Here is a 16,831-nt window from a genome sequence, read left to right on the forward strand (position 1 = left end):
TGGGGCCTCCCAGTTGAGTCGCAGGGAGCTGGTGGTCACATCGGTCACCGACAGCTGGGACAGGCGCGGCCCTGGGTCCCCAGGGGTCTGACCAGCAGGCGGTGGCCCTGTGTGGAGCAGGTGCCAGAGGAGGGTGTGGAGAGAGACGCACACCAGCCTAGCGGCCTGGGGCAGGTCCCACTGATGCGCCGCCCAGCCCCGGCCCCGCTTCCTCTTCGCACCGTGAGCAAGAGGCTGTGAGTGGGGGCAGCGGCGACGGTGCCGAGGCCTCTCCTCCCCGGGCCCTCCTCATGCTCTCCCCACCACGCCCCTCGCCTTCCCAAGCCCAGCGAGGGCCGCCGCCCTGGTACCTGTGGTGCCCTGCACGGAGATGGGCCCCTGGCGCCTCCCTTCGTGCAGCCCGGAGAGGAAGAACTTGTAGGAGGTGCCGGGCTCCAGGCCAGAGATGACGACCCTGTTCTGATCGCCATCCACCAGCAGGGCCTGGGGCTGTCCGCTTGTGTCCTCGTACTGGACCACGAAGGAGTCGAAGGGGCCCCGGGCCACGCTCCAGGAGAGGCTCAGGGAGTCCGGTGTCACCTCGGTCACTGCCAGCAGCCCCAGGCGAGGGGCTTCTGGGGGCTCAGGGTCCTCTGGGGCAGGAGTGTCCTCTTCTGGGGCTGTGTGGGGGAAGCCCGGGAAGAAAGTGAGCAGGGAACCGGGGCTCCGCCCTCTCCCTCCTGCCCCTGAGAGAAGGGGCTTCCACAAGGCCAAGGCCAGGCGAGGACCTCACAGGTCCCAGCGCAGCAGCCGGGAAGAGAAGGGAGGGCCTGGGGTCTGCAGAAGAGAATAGAATAGGAGCCTCCTTAGGCCTTCCAGCTAATCCTGACTCAAAGGGGTCAGAAACCAACTTTACTAGTGAGATCCCCCTGGGAAGCAAGTCAAGGACAGAGGGGGAGAAAAGGAAAGAAAAACCTGGTAAAGAAAGGCATCAAATGGCCTTGGGACCTGCACCAAGAGACCAGAAAAAGAGCTGACAAGCAGGGACACAGAGAATCCAGGGCACCAAAGGATCAGCCACCCCCGCCTGCAGTGGAAGGAATTCAGGAAGCCAGGGGCCTGAGTAACTTTAAGGAGTGTGTTCACACCTGTGCACTGACACGCACGTGTGTTCACGCTGCACACCGTTTATTCACTCCAGCGGCACTGGAGCGTACAACAGATGTCCGCGTGCCCCTTTCTAACCCTAAAGGCACCCCCTTGCCAACAAGCTCCCCACCCCAAAGATAAGGCCTTAAAGGTAGGACAAGGAAACAGACAGACAGAAGCAGAGGTGGACTCCCAAGAGGAATGACTTAGGCAGCAGGGCCTGGGAGTCGGTCCGGTCATGGCGGGTTCCATGGGTCACTCTCCCCCCATACAAGGAGCCGAGAGCCAAGGGCCCCAGTCCTCCACCTTCTCCGAGCCCCTACCCTGATTCTTTCTTGTCAGGGTGGTTATCTATCTTCTCTTCCCTCCTTCCTTTTCCTCTTTGCAAATAAAGTGTTTTCCTTCTGTTAACTCTGCCCCTCTGACTTATTCCGGGGGCTGAGTTAAGACCTTGGTGGGCTGTGCAGACACCAGAGCAGCAGTGCTCGGCCCCAGATGCGATTCTGGGTCTCTAGGACCTCCTGTGTCCCTGCTGTTAGGGATTACGTCTGGATGACCTCTCAAAGCCTCACCCAGCCAGGGATTTGGCTCAGTGGTTCCACCTCATGCCTCGAAAGTGCAAGGTCTCCAGTTCGATCCCCAGTACCAAAAAAAAAAAAAAAAAAAAAAAAAAGGCTCAAGCAGTCACAGCTGGGGCTTTGGGGCGGTGACTGGGTAACAGGTGTGATGCTCATGAGCGGATGAGTCACAGCTGAGTCTGTAGCTAGGCGAGATGTCGGGAGGGGCAGCCGGCTGGAGGCTTCAGTCCCTGGGGCCTGGCCTGGAAGGGCCTCCCTCTTCCTCCCTTGATCCCTCTCTGCCTACCCTGCCGTGAGCTGCTTCTCCTCTCCCAGGCTGCCCCACCTCTACACTGTGAGCTAAATGAACCTGTCCTCCTCTGAGCTGTGGTATGGGGTGCCGAGTCTCAGCGATTAGAAAGTGACCACGACACCTGCCCCCGCATGAACTTCTGCCATCCCTGGGTCTCCCGGGAAGGGCCTCTGCCGTGGCCCTGTCACTTCCTTCTTACTGCTTCATCGTGCCTGTGCTGTGTTGGAATCACACACCTGGTTCCCCTCCCCACAGGTGCTGCCCCTGCACTGGTGGCCTGGGGCTCCCTCTGAGGATGGAACTGGCTCGCGAACAGGGCTGGAAAGTCACACCACTGGCACAGGGCCCTGGCCTGCATGATCTGAAGTGGCGCCAGTGATTCCAGAAGAGGAGCCTGCCCCGCCACGTGCAGCCACTCCCACGGGCTCCTGTGTCCCCTGCCCGCTGTGTTTTCCAGTGCTTTTCCATTTGAGAAAATGCTGCTGACTACGGTGGCAGGGAGGTTTGCCCCAAGCAGGCAAGGCCGCCTGGCTAGAGATAAAAGCTACCACAACAGGGCAGTGGGCAGCAGCCCCGCGCCGGGCACAGGATGGGGCTAGAGACAGGGCGTCACCACCAGGGTGCGGCCTGCCTGGCACCTGCTTTCGGCCACCTCACTGGCCACAGCAGAGGATGTGGCAGCAACCTCTGCCTCCCCTGGACCCTGCCCGGGCTGCTCCTCCCACTGGTTCTCAGGGCGAGGCACGGGAGAGGGTGGGGCCTTCCCACTGGTTGGTGCCAAGCCGACAGCCTCACCTGTGGCTCCCAGGGCAGAGACGGGGCCCAGGCGCTGTCCTCCTGCGAGCCCATAGAGCAGGAACTTGTATGTCCTGCTGGGCTCCAGGCCCTCCACAGTGACTTCCCTCTGGCCTGCAGCCACCGGAACCGCCTGCTGCTGGCCCTGTGCATCTGTGTACTGCACCAGGAAGGAGTCAAAGGTGCCCTGGGCCACTGTCCATGCCAGGCGCAGGGAGTCAGGGGTCTCTGCACTGGTGGCCAACTCCCCAAGGCGGGGAGGGGTCTGTGGAGTCTCCTCCAGGGGAGCTGTGAAGAGAGGGGAGGCTCCTGGTCAAGACCCACCTGCTGGGGGATCGCTCTGGGCCCGGCTCCCCTCTGGAGGCTGCTGCCCGGCCCTTCCTGCCCTCAGTGCTCCCTGCTGCAGTCAAGGGTGCAATGGATTCACAAAGATCATCTCACAGGGGGGACTGTGTCTAAAAAGTACTTTTTTAAAAAAGGGCTCAGGACGTAGCTCTGTGTGGAGGCCCCGGGTTTAATCTCTGGTAGTGGAAAAAATCCATAGAGAGAGGAGCTCCTAGTGGTACAGAGAGAACCTCGATTTCCCCAGATCTCCAGGCCCTGCAGGCTGTGGCCAGAGCTGAGACTCCCGGGGTGACACCCCAAAGAGGGCAGCTGGCTGGGTGCCAGCCACCCGGGGTGCATCGCCGCCCCCGAGACGGCCCCCCAGCCCCCCAGCCCCACACCAACACTCCCGGGCCAGGGCAGCCGGGTGGGGCGGGCAGAGATGAGAGGAGAAAGCAGGGCAGACGCCCACGGGTGGGGTGTCAACGGCTGCAGTCTGGGATGCCAGGCCCCAGGGAGGCCCCACAGTGCCGGAGTGGCCCGGGCCCTGGCCAAGGTGACTTAGGTTCCTGGGGTCAGGAAGGGTCAGGGACCCACGCCACCCCTGCCTCGGGGCTGAATCTCAGGCGCAAGGGACCCGGGTTTCCACAGCCTTAGCAGCCAAGCCTTCCTCATGTTCCACCTTTTGCCCTGCGCTTGGGGCAGAGGTGGGCACTGGCTGAGTGCCAGTGGGGTGACTCATCTCCACCACACAGGGGAGGAGGCAGTGGCTTGGCCTCGGCCACACTGCTGCTAGGGGCCAGGCTGGGAGTGACCTTTCACGTCTGACCCGCGCCTGAAGGGACCGGTGTGGGCTCAGGCTCACGGCCCGCACAAGGCGGGGCTTGGTCTTGGCAATGCGATCGTTCTGCCCGTACTAAAGGTGAAGGCCGGGACAGAGACGTGGCAGGGTCTGGGCTCACTTGTGGTGCCTTCGGCAGAGATAGGGCCCAGCCGCTTCCTGCCCGCCAGGCCGTAGAGCAGGAACTTGTATCTCTTATTTGGCTCCAGGCCAGATACGGTGACCTCGCGCTGGTCTGCGGCCACCGGCACCATCTGCGGCTGCCCGTGCCGGTCCTTGTACTGGACCACGAAGGAGTCAAACTCGCCCTCGGGGACCGTCCACGTGAGGCCCATGGAGTGAGGGGTGGCGTCGGTCACTGTCAGCTCCCCCAGGCGAGGAGAGGGTTTTGTGTCTGGGACTGGAAAGGAGGGGGCAGAGCACAGACAGAGACAATGGCAGTGAAGCAGAGTGACTTCTCGGGGTGCTGTGGCTCTGGGGTCCCCGGAGCCTGCGGAGGGCGAACTGGCCAGGAGTCGGACGAGAGAGGAGCCAGCAAAGACTTGGGGAGGAGGAAGAGGGGTGGCGGGGCCCAGGGAGGTTCACTTCAACAGCTGCCCCAGGGCGGCTTCTGCCCTCCGTCACTCACAGGTCTTCGCGTCCACGGAAACAGGGCCACGGCGCTTCCCGTCCTGGAGTCCAAAGAGCAGGAACTTGTACTTCCGGGCCGGGTGCAGAGCCGAGACAGTGGCCTCACGGAGGTCGCCATGCACGGGCACCGCCTGGGGCTGCCCCTGAGCGTCTCTGTACTGCACCAGGAAGGAGTCGAAGGGGCCCTGGGCCACCGTCCACGCCAGGCGCACTGTGTCGGAGGTCACGGAGGCTACAGCCACCTCCCCCAGGCGGGGCTCTGCAGGGGGCTGCGTGGGCAGGGCAGCTGCAACAGAGCACAGGGTGTGAGGGGCGGGTGCTGTCCCGGGTCCGAGGTGGACCTGTCACCTGCTCTTCCCAGGAGCAGCTACAGAGTTCGCAGTATGCCGGGCCCTCACTCTGAGACCATGACCAGAGCTGCCGGATTTGAGGGAACAGAGCTTAAGGAGGGCGCCCAAAATCCCAGTTAGAATTGGGGGTAAATCCAGATCCTGGCAACCTGAATCTGGATGAAGCCCCAGTCACTAAAATACCCAAGAGGGGAGCCTGAGGACCCAATGGAGAAGGAAGGAAGTGACCACAGTGGGACGAGGCAGCCAGAAGCACAGGAGGAGGGCACTGGCAACACGGAGGAAATCAGTAACCAGAAGGCCCGGAAAAAGGAGCTGAGGCCTGCAGGGATCAATGGGAGAAAATGGGCGGGGAGCTGGGAGAAGAGCCAGCCTTCACTCACCGGTCACGGCCACGACGGACACCGGGCCCGCGCGCCCGTCCTGGTGCAGCCCGTACAGGTTCATCTTGTACTTGCGCCCTGCGTCCAGGTCCCTCACGGTGGCCGCCCTCTCCTCGCTCCCCACGCGCAGCACCTGCGGCCGCCCGGCCCCATCCTTGTACTGGATGCTGAAGGAGTCGAAGTCGCCCTGGGCCACCGTCCACGCCAGGCTCAGGGAGTCTGGGGACGCGTCTGTCACTGTCAGCTCCCCCAGGAGCGGCTCCTCGTGGGGCTCCGGGGCCTCTGCGCTGGGCTCTGTGGGGCTGGGGGTCTCCTCCTCTGCAGCTGACAAGGGGCGACAGAGGGTGAGGGGGTCCCCAGGTGACGTCCTCGCGTCTCGGGGACCAGGAGGGAGAGGCCGTGGCCCCCAGTGGGGACCTGGGTCAGTTCAGAGAAGCCACCCCTGGGCCTGGGTGTCTCCCTGGGGACAGCAGACAGCCTGGCTGAGCTCACGGAGCAGCCGGGGACACCAGGCGCTCACCAGTGCAGCAAAGGCCCCGATGCCCTCCCTGCCCGGGAACAGAGTCATCCTGGGGGGGACAGAGGCCCACAGCCCCAGTGACCGTCACCGGACCCTGCCACCACCCCTGCTCGGGCCAAGGACAAGGGAGTCAGCGCCCACGGGTCCCTCCCCAGGGCTCCCAGTGTCCCCTCACCTGTCACCCCAACAGCAGACACGGGTCCCACACGCTGGCCGCCGTGGAAGCCGTACAGGGTCACCTTGTACTTGTGGTCCGGCTCCAGGCCCGACAGGGTGACCTCGTCCTCGTGCCCCGGGACCCGCACCAGCTTGGGCTGCCCATCCCCGTTCCTGTACTGGACCAGGAAGTGGTCAAACTGTCCCTCGGGGACCGTCCAGGAGAGGCTCAGGGAGTCCGGGGTGGCGTCGGTCACGGTCAGCTCCCCCAGGTGCGGCTTTGGGGGCGGCTCGGGGGTCGTGGTGGGCGCTGCTTGGGTGGTCGGAGCTTCCTCCTCTGGTGCTGGACACAGGGGGGCACAGGTGAGGTCCCTTCCCCCTCGGTTCCCGGGGTAAAGGACACCACACAGAACCCTCAGCTCCTATTCTTTTCCCAGATGTTTGTAGCCTCCTGGCTTTTGCACAAGCTGGGGCCTGACACACTTTTTTCTAAAGCTGTCCGCAAGCCGATGCCCACCGGACCTCAGGTCTGTGATATCCACTGGGTGCCCACAGTAACCCTGCCCAGCTTCCAGGTCCTGGTCTGGCCCCTGGCTGCCCATGCTGTCCTCCTGCTGTTGTTTGCTGGCTTTCTGACTGTGCCCCCAAATGCAAGCCCCATGACAAGGGGAACTTTGTCACTTTTTCATCGCCATCCTGAGAGAGAGACAGAAGTCACCCCGACACCATGGACAGCCCGGTCCCTCCACTGGGCCTTGTGCACGGGACCAGCCTGGAGCAGCTCAGTCTTGCGAGCCACTGGAGCACAGACTGTTTCCGGGACACCCTCATCAGATGGCCCGCTACCAGGGTGAGCCGACAGCCGGCTTGGATCCTCATCCTACACCGACACCAACACATGCCCAACTGCGCAGGGCAGCAGATGTTCTCCCGCAGACTCTGAGTGGCGGCTGCTGCTTCCCACGCGTGGCTGGGCCTCCCTGAGATCCCCCTTATGACGGGGCCTCACAAGACCTCACGGTACACTCCAGCCTTCTGCCGACAGCGTCCAATTCGCACACATCTGCCTCTGAAGTCCCCAGGTTACCTCACATGAGCCAGGATACAGAACAGTTCTGCACCCCAGACCTCACCAGGACACCGGGGCCCGCCCTGCAGGGAGCACACAGGCTTTTGCTCCTCACAGCTGCATCACCCGAGGGCTTTGCCCAGGGACGGTCACACCCTAGGCCTCTGTGCCTAGCTCAGGGCCTGCAGGTCCAGGGAGTAACAGACTCCCCACTGGAGGAAAGAGCCTGTGCGCAGGCCTAGGAAGATGCTGCACCCTGAGTTCCATCCCTGGTCAGAGGAGAAAAGCAGGTGCAGTCCTGTAGCCACACAAATTCAAAGAGAACGTGAGGCTCCTCTGCCTGACGACCAGGCTGGCAGCCCACAGCAGTGCCCCCTTCTGCAGGACCTTCCCAGGATTGTCAGCACTCAACACCAGCCCCGCAGCACTGCTGAGATCAAGGGTTAATGCAGGAAGCCCATAGAGAAAGCAACTTCTACAGCTCTGATTTCCTGCCCCTCACCAATCCACGGTCACTCACCGGTCACGGCCACGATGGACACCGGGCCCGTGCGCCCGTCCTGGTGCAGCCCGTACAGGTTCATCTTGTACTTGCGCCCCGCGTCCAGGTCCCTCATGGTGGCCGCCCTCTCCTCGCCCCCCACACGCAGCACCTGCGGCCGCCCGGCCCCATCCTTGTACTGGATGCTGAAGGAGTCGAAGTCGCCCTGGGCCACCGTCCACGCCAGGCTCAGGGAGTCTGGGGACGCGTCTGTCACTGTCAGCTCCCCCAGGAGCGCGTCCTCGTGGGGCTCCGGGGCCTCTGCGCTGGGCTCTGTGGGGCTGGGGGTCTCCTCCTCTGCAGCTGACAAGGGGCGACAGAGGGTGAGGGGGTCCCCAGGTGACGTCCTCGCGTCTCGGGGACCAGGAGGGAGAGGCCGTGGCCCCCAGTGGGGACCTGGGTCAGTTCAGAGAAGCCACCCCTGGGCCTGGGTGTCTCCCTGGGGACAGCAGACAGCCTGGCTGAGCTCACGGAGCAGCCGGGGACACCAGGCGCTCACCAGTGCAGCAAAGGCCCCGATGCCCTCCCTGCCCGGGAACAGAGTCATCCTGGGGGGGACAGAGGCCCACAGCCCCAGTGACCGTCACCGGACCCTGCCACCACCCCTGCTCGGGCCAAGGACAAGGGAGTCAGTGTCCCACGGGTCCCTCCCCAGGGCGCCCAGTGTCCCCTCACCTGTCACCCCGACAACAGACACGGGTCCCACACGCTGGCCGCCGTGGAAGCCGTACAGGGTCACCTTGTACTTGTGGTGCGACTCCAGCCCCGACAGGGTGACCTCGTCCTCGTGTCCCGGGACCCGCACCAGCTTGGGCTGCCCATCCCCGTTCCTGTACTGGACCAGGAAGTGGTCAAACTGTCCCTCGGGGACTGTCCAGGAGAGGCTCAGGGAGTCCGGGGTGGCGTCGGTCACGGTCAGCTCCCCCAGGCGTGGCTTTGGGGGCGGCTCGGGGGTCGTGGTGGGCGCTGCTTGGGTGGTCGGAGCTTTCTCCTCTGGAGATGGACACAGGGGGGCACAGGTGAGGTTCCAAGGAAAGGGGCATCTGCAGGAAATAAACCTGAGGAGCGAGTAATGCCAGCCACAGGGGCACTGCCGCCTCGCCCTGCTCCTTTGCTTTCACCACTCTGCGCACAGCCCCCTTACCCTGTCACACTGGGCTCTCTGGACCCGTCTATGTCCTTGTGATCTCTGACTTCTGACCCCAAATTTTAGCAGGGCCACGAGGACACTGTGTCCCTGGCCTCCCTCAACGGGGTTCTCTCTCATCATTTCCTTGCTCACGTGGCTCAGGACTTTGCTACCAGGGTCCCGCTTCCTCTTCCCGCAGCAGCCCTCACTCACCGGTCACGGCCACGACGGACACCGGGCCCACGCGCCCGTCCTGGTGCAGCCCGTACAGGTTCATCTTGTACTTGCGCCCCGCGTCCAGGTCCCTCACGGTGGCCGCCCTCTCCTCGCCCCCCACACGCAGCACCTGCGGCCGCCCGGCCCCGTCCTTGTACTGGATGCTGAAGGAGTCGAAGTCGCCCTGGGCCACCGTCCACGCCAGGCTCAGGGAGTCTGGGGACGCGTCTGTCACTGTCAGCTCCCCCAGGAGCGGCTCCTCGTGGGGCTCCGGGGCCTCTGTGCTGGGCTCCGTGGGGCTGGGGGTCTCCTCTTCCTCAACCTCTTGCAATGCTGGAGAAGAGATGAAGGCGCACAGGGGGTAAGGGCACCTGCAGTGCTAATGCTGCCATCAGGACAGGGAGGCCGCAGGCACTGCTGCTCACCTCCCTCCGGCAGCTGGAAAGAGCACATCAGGAGCCAAAAGAGTGCTCATTTCCTCTGACCAACTAACCCCAGTTCTGGGCATCTCTCCTAAGAAAATTATTAAAAGGAGGAAACTCTTATAACATGGAAGAGTTCATAACAGGATTATTCATGACAGCAAGATGTGTCAGGAACCCAAACGACCCATAAAGGATGATTCTTTTTGTTACAGTGCCATCACCAGAAAGCATCAAATAACCACTAAAATGATGATTTGGGCAGGCTGTGGGGCCTCACCGTAAAGGCTCACAGTTTATCTTGGATGTGGAAAAGTGAGAGCCGAGAGCTCTGTGACCGCGCTGACCACAGCCCTGAAACACACTCTGAGACGTAGGAGGGCCGTGTGCCGTGCACATCGGGTGTGGTCTGGTTCTGCAGGCCAGGGACGGTGCCCAGGGCCTCGGTCCTGCCAGGCAAGCGCTCTCCTGACAAGCAATGGCCGTTACTGGGTCAAAAGTTGTGGTTTTTGAGGTTATAATTTTTTCTAGTTTTTAAACTTTCCATAACACTCCTAAACTCTTCTCACTATAAAAACATGGGCGTAAGCCAGGTTTGGTGGCACACGCCTGTAATCATAGCACTCAAGAGAGGGCTGAGGCAAGAGGATCGCTGAGAGTTCAAGGCCAGCCAAACTACGTAACAAGGAACTTGTCTCAAAAAAACCAAACAGCCGGGTTTGGTGGCGCACGCCTGTAATCCCAGCACTTGGGAGGCTGAGGCAGGAGGTTCGCTGTGAGTTCGAGACCAGCCCGGGCTACATAGTGAGTTCCAGGTCAGTCTCAACTACATAGTGAGACCCTGTCTCAAAATAAACAAACAAACACTGAAACAAAACCCCAAAAAATGAGTTTAAAAAGAAATTCTGGAAAAGAAGTTGAATGAATGGGTTAGTGCAGGGAGGGCAGAGCTGTGCCGGTAGAGGGGGCAGGGCACAGGCCCCTCAGCTGCCGTCTGTGCTCAGCAGACGCTGCTGTCCTCTCTGAAGGGATGAGGAGAAACAAAACCAAGCAGCGGCTAAAACGAACTGTGCATCCCCAGGGCGTGAGGTTTTCTAAGGTTCATTTCCTGATGGTGTGGTGCCCTGAGTAGGCGGTCACGGGAGAGGGCCAGCCCCGGGAGGGGACGGCCAGGGGCCCAGGTGAGTCTCGGGGTGAGGGCCGCTGAGTCAACAGAACAGGGCCTGCTGCTCCTGGGGCTCCTCTTGCCTTGTGGTTTGCTGTCTCCTTCCCGAGGTCCCAGTGCACTAACCTTCACAATCAGAAAAAGAAGTTGGGAGAGAGACGGGGGAGCGGGACAGACGGAGGGCAGGGAGGAGACATTGTGTTTTTCTCTGATTATAAAAGAAACAGAGGAAAAATAAGAAATACTTGCCATTTAAGAAAATCTGGACAATGCAGAACAGAAAGAAACAACCCCCTCCAAAAAAACCCTCACTGGGACACTTTATTCTAACAACCTGTCCGTGGGACGTACTTATTTCCATGTCTGTTATTTTCAAATGGCTGTTATTGCACCCTTGGAAAAATGTTGGGCTCGGTTTTTTCCAGTGGAATATTATAAAGTTATTGTTTTATGTTAAAACATTTTCAGCGGCAGCATAATAGCTCATTTTAAGGATACTGTCTGCATCATTCAGTTACCGCAATTGGTTCTGATGTGGGGTTATTCTTTTGTGTGCATGGGTGTTTGTGATTCTATAACAAAGAAACACTTGATTAATAAGGAAAGAAAGGAAAATCCTGGTTAGATGCAGCTGGGCTTGTATTAGATGTGTTCAGGTAGACAGTAGCTGAGGGGTTGCTGTGCAGTGGAAAAAGAGGGTGCGGATAGGAAAAGATCAAAGCACTTGGCAGAAGCCATGGTCAAAGGCTGAGGAAGGACGTGGATCAGGAGCCAGAGCTGCAGAGAGAACAGAGCATGAACCAGGAACCCATTAGAAAAGGAAGAAAGGCCCTGAAGGCCCAGGCCCTACTCACCGGTCACGGCCACGACGGACACCGGGCCCACGCGCCCGTCCTGGTGCAGCCCGTACAGGTTCATCTTGTACTTGCGCCCCACGTCCAGGTCCCTCACGGTGGCCGCCCTCTCCTCGCCCCCCACGCGCAGCACCTGCGGCCGCCCGGCCCCATCCTTGTACTGGATGCTGAAGGAGTCGAAGTCGCCCTGGGCCACCGTCCACGCCAGGCTCAGGGAGTCTGGGGACGCGTCTGTCACTGTCAGCTCCCCCAGGAGCGGCTCCTCGTGGGGCTCCGGGGCCTCTGCGCTGGGCTCTGTGGGGCTGGGGGTCTCCTCCTCTGCAGCTGACAAGGGGCGACAGAGGGTGAGGGGGTCCCCAGGTGACGTCCTCGCGTCTCGGGGACCAGGAGGGAGAGGCCGTGGCCCCCAGTGGGGACCTGGGTCAGTTCAGAGAAGCCACCCCTGGGCCTGGGTGTCTCCCTGGGGACAGCAGACAGCCTGGCTGAGCTCACGGAGCAGCCGGGGACACCAGGCGCTCACCAGTGCAGCAAAGGCCCCGATGCCCTCCCTGCCCGGGAACAGAGTCATCCTGGGGGGGACAGAGGCCCACAGCCCCAGTGACCGTCACCGGACCCTGCCACCACCCCTGCTCGGGCCAAGGACAAGGGAGTCAGCGCCCACGGGTCCCTCCCCAGGGCTCCCAGTGTCCCCTCACCTGTCACCCCGACAGCAGACACGGGTCCCACACGCTGGCCGCCGTGGAAGCTGTACAGGGTCACCTTGTACTTGTGGTCCGGCTCCAGCCCCGACAGGGTGACCTCGTCCTCGTGCCCCGGGACCCACACCTGCTTGGGCTGCCCATCCCCGTTCCTGTACTGGACCAGGAAGTGGTCAAACTGTCCCTCGGGGACCGTCCAGGAGAGGCTCAGGGAGTCCGGGGTGGCATCGGTCACGGTCAGCTCCCCAAGGTGCGGCTTTGGGGGAGGCCCGGAGGTCGTGCGAGGGGGCTCTGCCAGGATTGTGGTCATTGTTTCGCCTCTTTCTGGATCTGGGTCTGGAGTAAACACACCAGTTGGATTTGTCTGGTGAGGTCCCTGCTAAGGGACAGGTGTCTGGGATTTCTCTTGGACACATGGGGTCCCCATGGGCCCTTGGCTTGAATCCTTCATCACCAGGGCACAGCAAAGGCTGGTGGTGAAGCCAGCATGGTCAGTAGAACCCTGTAATGTCTCTGAGAGCTGACCCTATCTCTTGTGAGCTGTCAAATGCATCTGTTTATTTTAACAGACACAGAACTAGCAGCCATCCAGGGCATTATTGAAAGGGACACCCTCATGGGTTTGGAAATCCTACTTAACAGTGCTGTCCTTTATATGCCCAGATTCAAGGTGGGCGTGGTGGCACACACCTATAGTCACAGCACTCAGGAGGCTGAGGCAGGAGTATCTGCTATGTGTTTGAGGCCAGCTTGGGCTACACAGTGAGTTCAAGGATAGCCTGAACCATGTATCAAGACCCTGCCTCAAAAATTTTGTTTTGAAACAGGGTGTCACTATGTAGTTCAGCCTGGCTTTGCACTCACTGTGCCCCAGGCTGGCCTGGAACTCTTGGCAATCCTCCTGCCTCAGCCTCCTGAAGACTGAGATGACAGGTGTATGCTACCATGCCCAGCAATTCCTGAATATTTTTAGAAACCAACATTTCACCACTGAGGGTAAAGAGATGCAGGGACTGAGGTCTGCCTTCTGGTCACATAGTTCCCACACTCAGGTGAGTGCTAATCTCAAACTGAGACCCCACCTTACTGAGCTCTTTCTGCCTCTGGGAAATGGTGTGCTTTGTTTCCACCCATTTCTCTGGTGTTTTTTTTAAATTGTTATTTTTATTTATTTATTTTTGGTGTTTCTATTATTCGCAGGGTTTCACTTTGCTCTACAGCTGAATCACAAAATCATGGCGTTTCCAGCACTGCTCTGCTGGGAATGGGCCTAAGCTGGGGGCAGCAGTGAGAGTCTCAGGTCACAGCTGGGGTTGCAGGGAAGGGAGGCAGCTGGAGCCCTGACTGACGGGAACTCTCAGCAGTGGCTCCCCGGGGATGGAGTCAGTGCTGGGTGGGCTCAGCAGGCACCAGTCTTGGAGACTGGAGAACACTAGCAATTTTCCCACAGAGTCCACAATTGCGTGAATTTTCCAAGGCGTTTTCAGTACTTAATGACCTCGGAAGGGGAGATCTGCAGTTTTCTCTCCTTGCCTGTGAGCTCTGCCACACTGAGGCAGATGTAGTTATTCCTCCCCACAGGTCAGATGGCTGAGTGCCCACCCAGTGTGCCCGGCTCCCTGCTCTTCCAAGTGCCCACCCGGGGCCTGCACATGCCCAGGCGCAAGTAAAGAGGCCGAGCAGGACATAAAGGCTGGGTACGAAGCCTCAAGCAGGGCCGTTCCCAGAGCCCTGAAGGGTCTGAGACAAAGACACGGAGTCCTGACAGTAAAAAGGGAACTGTGTCCAGCCAGGCGCAAGGCCAGTATCCTCCTGGCTACTCACCGGTCATCCTGACAGCAGACACGGGTCCCACACGCTGGCCGCCGTGGAAGCCGTACAGGGTCACCTTGTACTTGTGGTCCGGCTCCAGCCCCGACAGGGTGACCTCGTCCTCGTGCCCCGGGACCCGCACCAGCTTGGGCTGCCCATCCCCGTTCCTGTACTGGACCAGGAAGTGGTCAAACTGTCCCTCGGGGACCGTCCAGGAGAGGCTCAGGGAGTCCGGGGTGGCGTCAGTCACGGTCAGCTCCCCCAGGTGTGGCTTTGGAAGAGGGGCATCAGGGGGCACCTCCGCAGGGGCTGGGAAAAGACACAGACCCTAGTTCTCTTTAGGGCAGAAGATGGGCAGGTACTGGGCCTAATTTAGGATCCACATCTCGTGACCACCAATGCCAGCCTCCTCTGAGCCTAGGGCCTCTGCCCCAGCCCCCACCCCACCCCGTCGGTGCGGCCCACGCCCAGATTCCTGTAAGACTTTGCTCAAATATTATCTTTTGGGGGGCTTCCCTGACTGCCTTATTTAAAATTCCAACTTCCTCAATTGCAAAATATCTTGCAGAGATAACTCCAGCAACACACTGCAAAACAACTGTCAGACAGGCAGCCGAGACTGGCTACTTGGAGACAGTAAAGAATGACTGTTTGGTTTTTAAACTAAGGCAATTAAAACAAAACAACACAAAAAATAGCTTTAAAAGCAAGATAAATTTAAATACTTATGGATTAAAGTATAGTGTGTCTGGGACTAGTTTTATTTAATTCGTGTTTTTTGAGACAAGGTCACACTTTGTAGTTCAGTCTGGCCTTGGTCTATGTAGCCCAGGATGGCCTTGAGCTCATGGCAATCCTCCTGCCTCAGCCTGCTGAGTACTGGGATCACAGGCGCGAGCCACCATGCCTGGCAAGTTTGAAAATATTGCAGTGATATAACCATATAATGGATACCATCTGGTAGTAAAAGCAATGGAATACGGTTCCATGCTACCACACGGACAAATCTCAAAATCACTGTGCTCAAAGAGGCCAGACACAAAAGATGAATTGTACGATTCCATTTATATGAAACATCCAGAAAAAGCAAATTTACCAGGACAGAAAGTAGATTACCAGGGCAACAGGACTGGGGACAGGGGTGGATCTAGAATTGTGGCTTCTTTATTGGGTGATAGGAAAGTTTTAAAATTAGATTGTGTTGATGGTTGTACATTAGGTATGTACAGTAAATAAATTTTGCTCTGAAACAGGCCAGTTTTATGGCACATGGATTACACAGCAATAAAGGTGTTAACAGTGGACACCTCCTCTGGATGACCAGGTGGACCAGGGTGAGCTAGGCCGGACAGGATATGACACTTCGAGGAAGATCATTATTTTTTCTCTTTGTGTGTGCATTTGAATGTTATTTGACACATTTGTGTTGAAGGAATCACTTAATATTTTATGGATTGGGCCAGGGATTTAGCTCAGTGGTGCCACGCCTGCCTGGAAAGCACAAGGTTCCAAGTTCAATTCCCAGTACATTAAAAAAACATTATGGATTTCATGCACAAAAAACAATTCTCCTTTGTTTCTGGGGTATTGCGACTTGTGTCTAGATGTCTCCCCGAGGCCTCATGCAGTTTTTTTCAGAGGTAGCTAAATCTGGAAGGTATGATGCCAGGCCTTAAGGCGTGTGGTCCCTGGACGACCACACCTGAGCAACTGGTGTGACACTGCCCTAATCCGGTGGTCTGAGTAGGCAGAGGGAGCGGAGAGACACTGTTAGAGTCTCTTGTTGCTCTTGTGGTCTTCTGCCACCAGGAACTGTTGCCCTCCTTGTGCCTTTGCCGCCTTGTGGGCACCGAGTTGCTTCTTCTCTGTGCCGCCCATTTCCCTTTCCTGCCTTGGAGCCGGCCAACCATGGACTGGAGCCCTAGGAACTGTGAGCCGAATAAACCCCTCCCCTGTAACTTTGGGTGCCAGGTATCTCTGTCTATGCAATGAGGGAAAAGTAACTAAAACATGGGGAAAGCAGAGAGTTAAAAACCAGCAGCAAACTAGTGCCTTAGAGTTCCAGGGGGGCCTGGGAATGACCCTAGCCTTGACCACACCTGCATTGAGGATGGGAGAAGGTGGAGAGCTTTGGGGTACTGAGTCACCAGCAGAAGGAACACTGCAGGCCTTACTTCCCTGAAATCAAAGCTGGAGGGCCTTTAACCTCCACTCACCGGTCACGGCCACGATGGACACTGGGCCCGCGCGCCCGTCCTGGTGCATCCCGTACAGGTTCATCTTGTACTTGCGCCCTGCGTCCAGGTCCCTCACGGTGGCCGCCCTCTCCTCGCCCCCCACGCGCAGCACTTGTGGTCGCCCGGCCCCATCCTTGTACTGGATGCTGAAGGAGTCGAAGTCGCCCTGGGCCACCATCCACGCCAGGCTCAGAGAGTCTGGGGACGCGTCTGTCACTGTCAGCTCCCCCAGGAGCGGCTCCTCGTGGGGTTCTGGGGCCTCTGTGCTGGGCTCCGTGGGGCTGGGGGTCTCCTCCTCTGCAGCTGACAAGGGGAGACAGAGGGTGAGGGGGTCCCCAGGTGACATACTTGAGTCTCAGGGACTAGGAGGGAGAGGCTGTGGCCCCCAGTGGGGACCTGGGGTCAGTTCAGAGAGGCCACCTCTGGGCTGGGTGTCTCCCTGGGGACAGCAGACAGCCTGGCTGAGCTCACGGAGCAGCCGGGGACACCAGGCGCTCACCAGTGCAGCAAAGGCCCCGATGCCCTCCCTGCCCGGGAACAGAGTCATCCTGGGGGGACAGAGGCCCACAGCCCCAGTGACCGTCACCGGACCCTGCCACCACCCCTGCTCGGGCCAAGGACAAGGGAGTCAGCGCCCACGGGTCCCTCCCCAGGGCTCCCAGTGTCCCCTCACCTGTCACCCCGACAGCAG

The 16,831-nt window shown here is 59.5% G+C and overlaps 1 protein-coding gene across 1 annotated transcript in view; it reads right to left on the reverse strand.

Annotated features, from left to right (window-relative positions):
- Nucleotides 1–16,831, reverse strand: part of Tnxb (tenascin XB) — a 41,133-nt gene that overhangs the window by 3,302 nt on the left and 21,000 nt on the right. Inside the window, exons 17-29 of the mRNA XM_033766599.1 lie at nt 13,916–14,102; nt 12,089–12,427; nt 11,394–11,717; nt 8,950–9,285; nt 8,283–8,606; nt 7,587–7,910; nt 6,017–6,340; nt 5,322–5,645; nt 4,587–4,874; nt 4,080–4,358; nt 2,794–3,081; nt 351–659; nt 7–107 (exon numbers count right to left, since the gene is read on the reverse strand). Of these exons, the coding sequence (XP_033622490.1) occupies nt 7–107; nt 351–659; nt 2,794–3,081; nt 4,080–4,358; nt 4,587–4,874; nt 5,322–5,645; nt 6,017–6,340; nt 7,587–7,910; nt 8,283–8,606; nt 8,950–9,285; nt 11,394–11,717; nt 12,089–12,427; nt 13,916–14,102 (3,747 nt within the window). The remainder of the gene's footprint in view (nt 1–6; nt 108–350; nt 660–2,793; nt 3,082–4,079; nt 4,359–4,586; nt 4,875–5,321; nt 5,646–6,016; nt 6,341–7,586; nt 7,911–8,282; nt 8,607–8,949; nt 9,286–11,393; nt 11,718–12,088; nt 12,428–13,915; nt 14,103–16,831) is intronic.

Source organism: Fukomys damarensis, unplaced genomic scaffold (assembly GCF_012274545.1).
Source record: "Fukomys damarensis isolate Sample0158 unplaced genomic scaffold, DMR_v1.0_HiC HiC_scaffold_20, whole genome shotgun sequence".
NCBI lineage: Eukaryota > Metazoa > Chordata > Mammalia > Rodentia > Bathyergidae > Fukomys > Fukomys damarensis.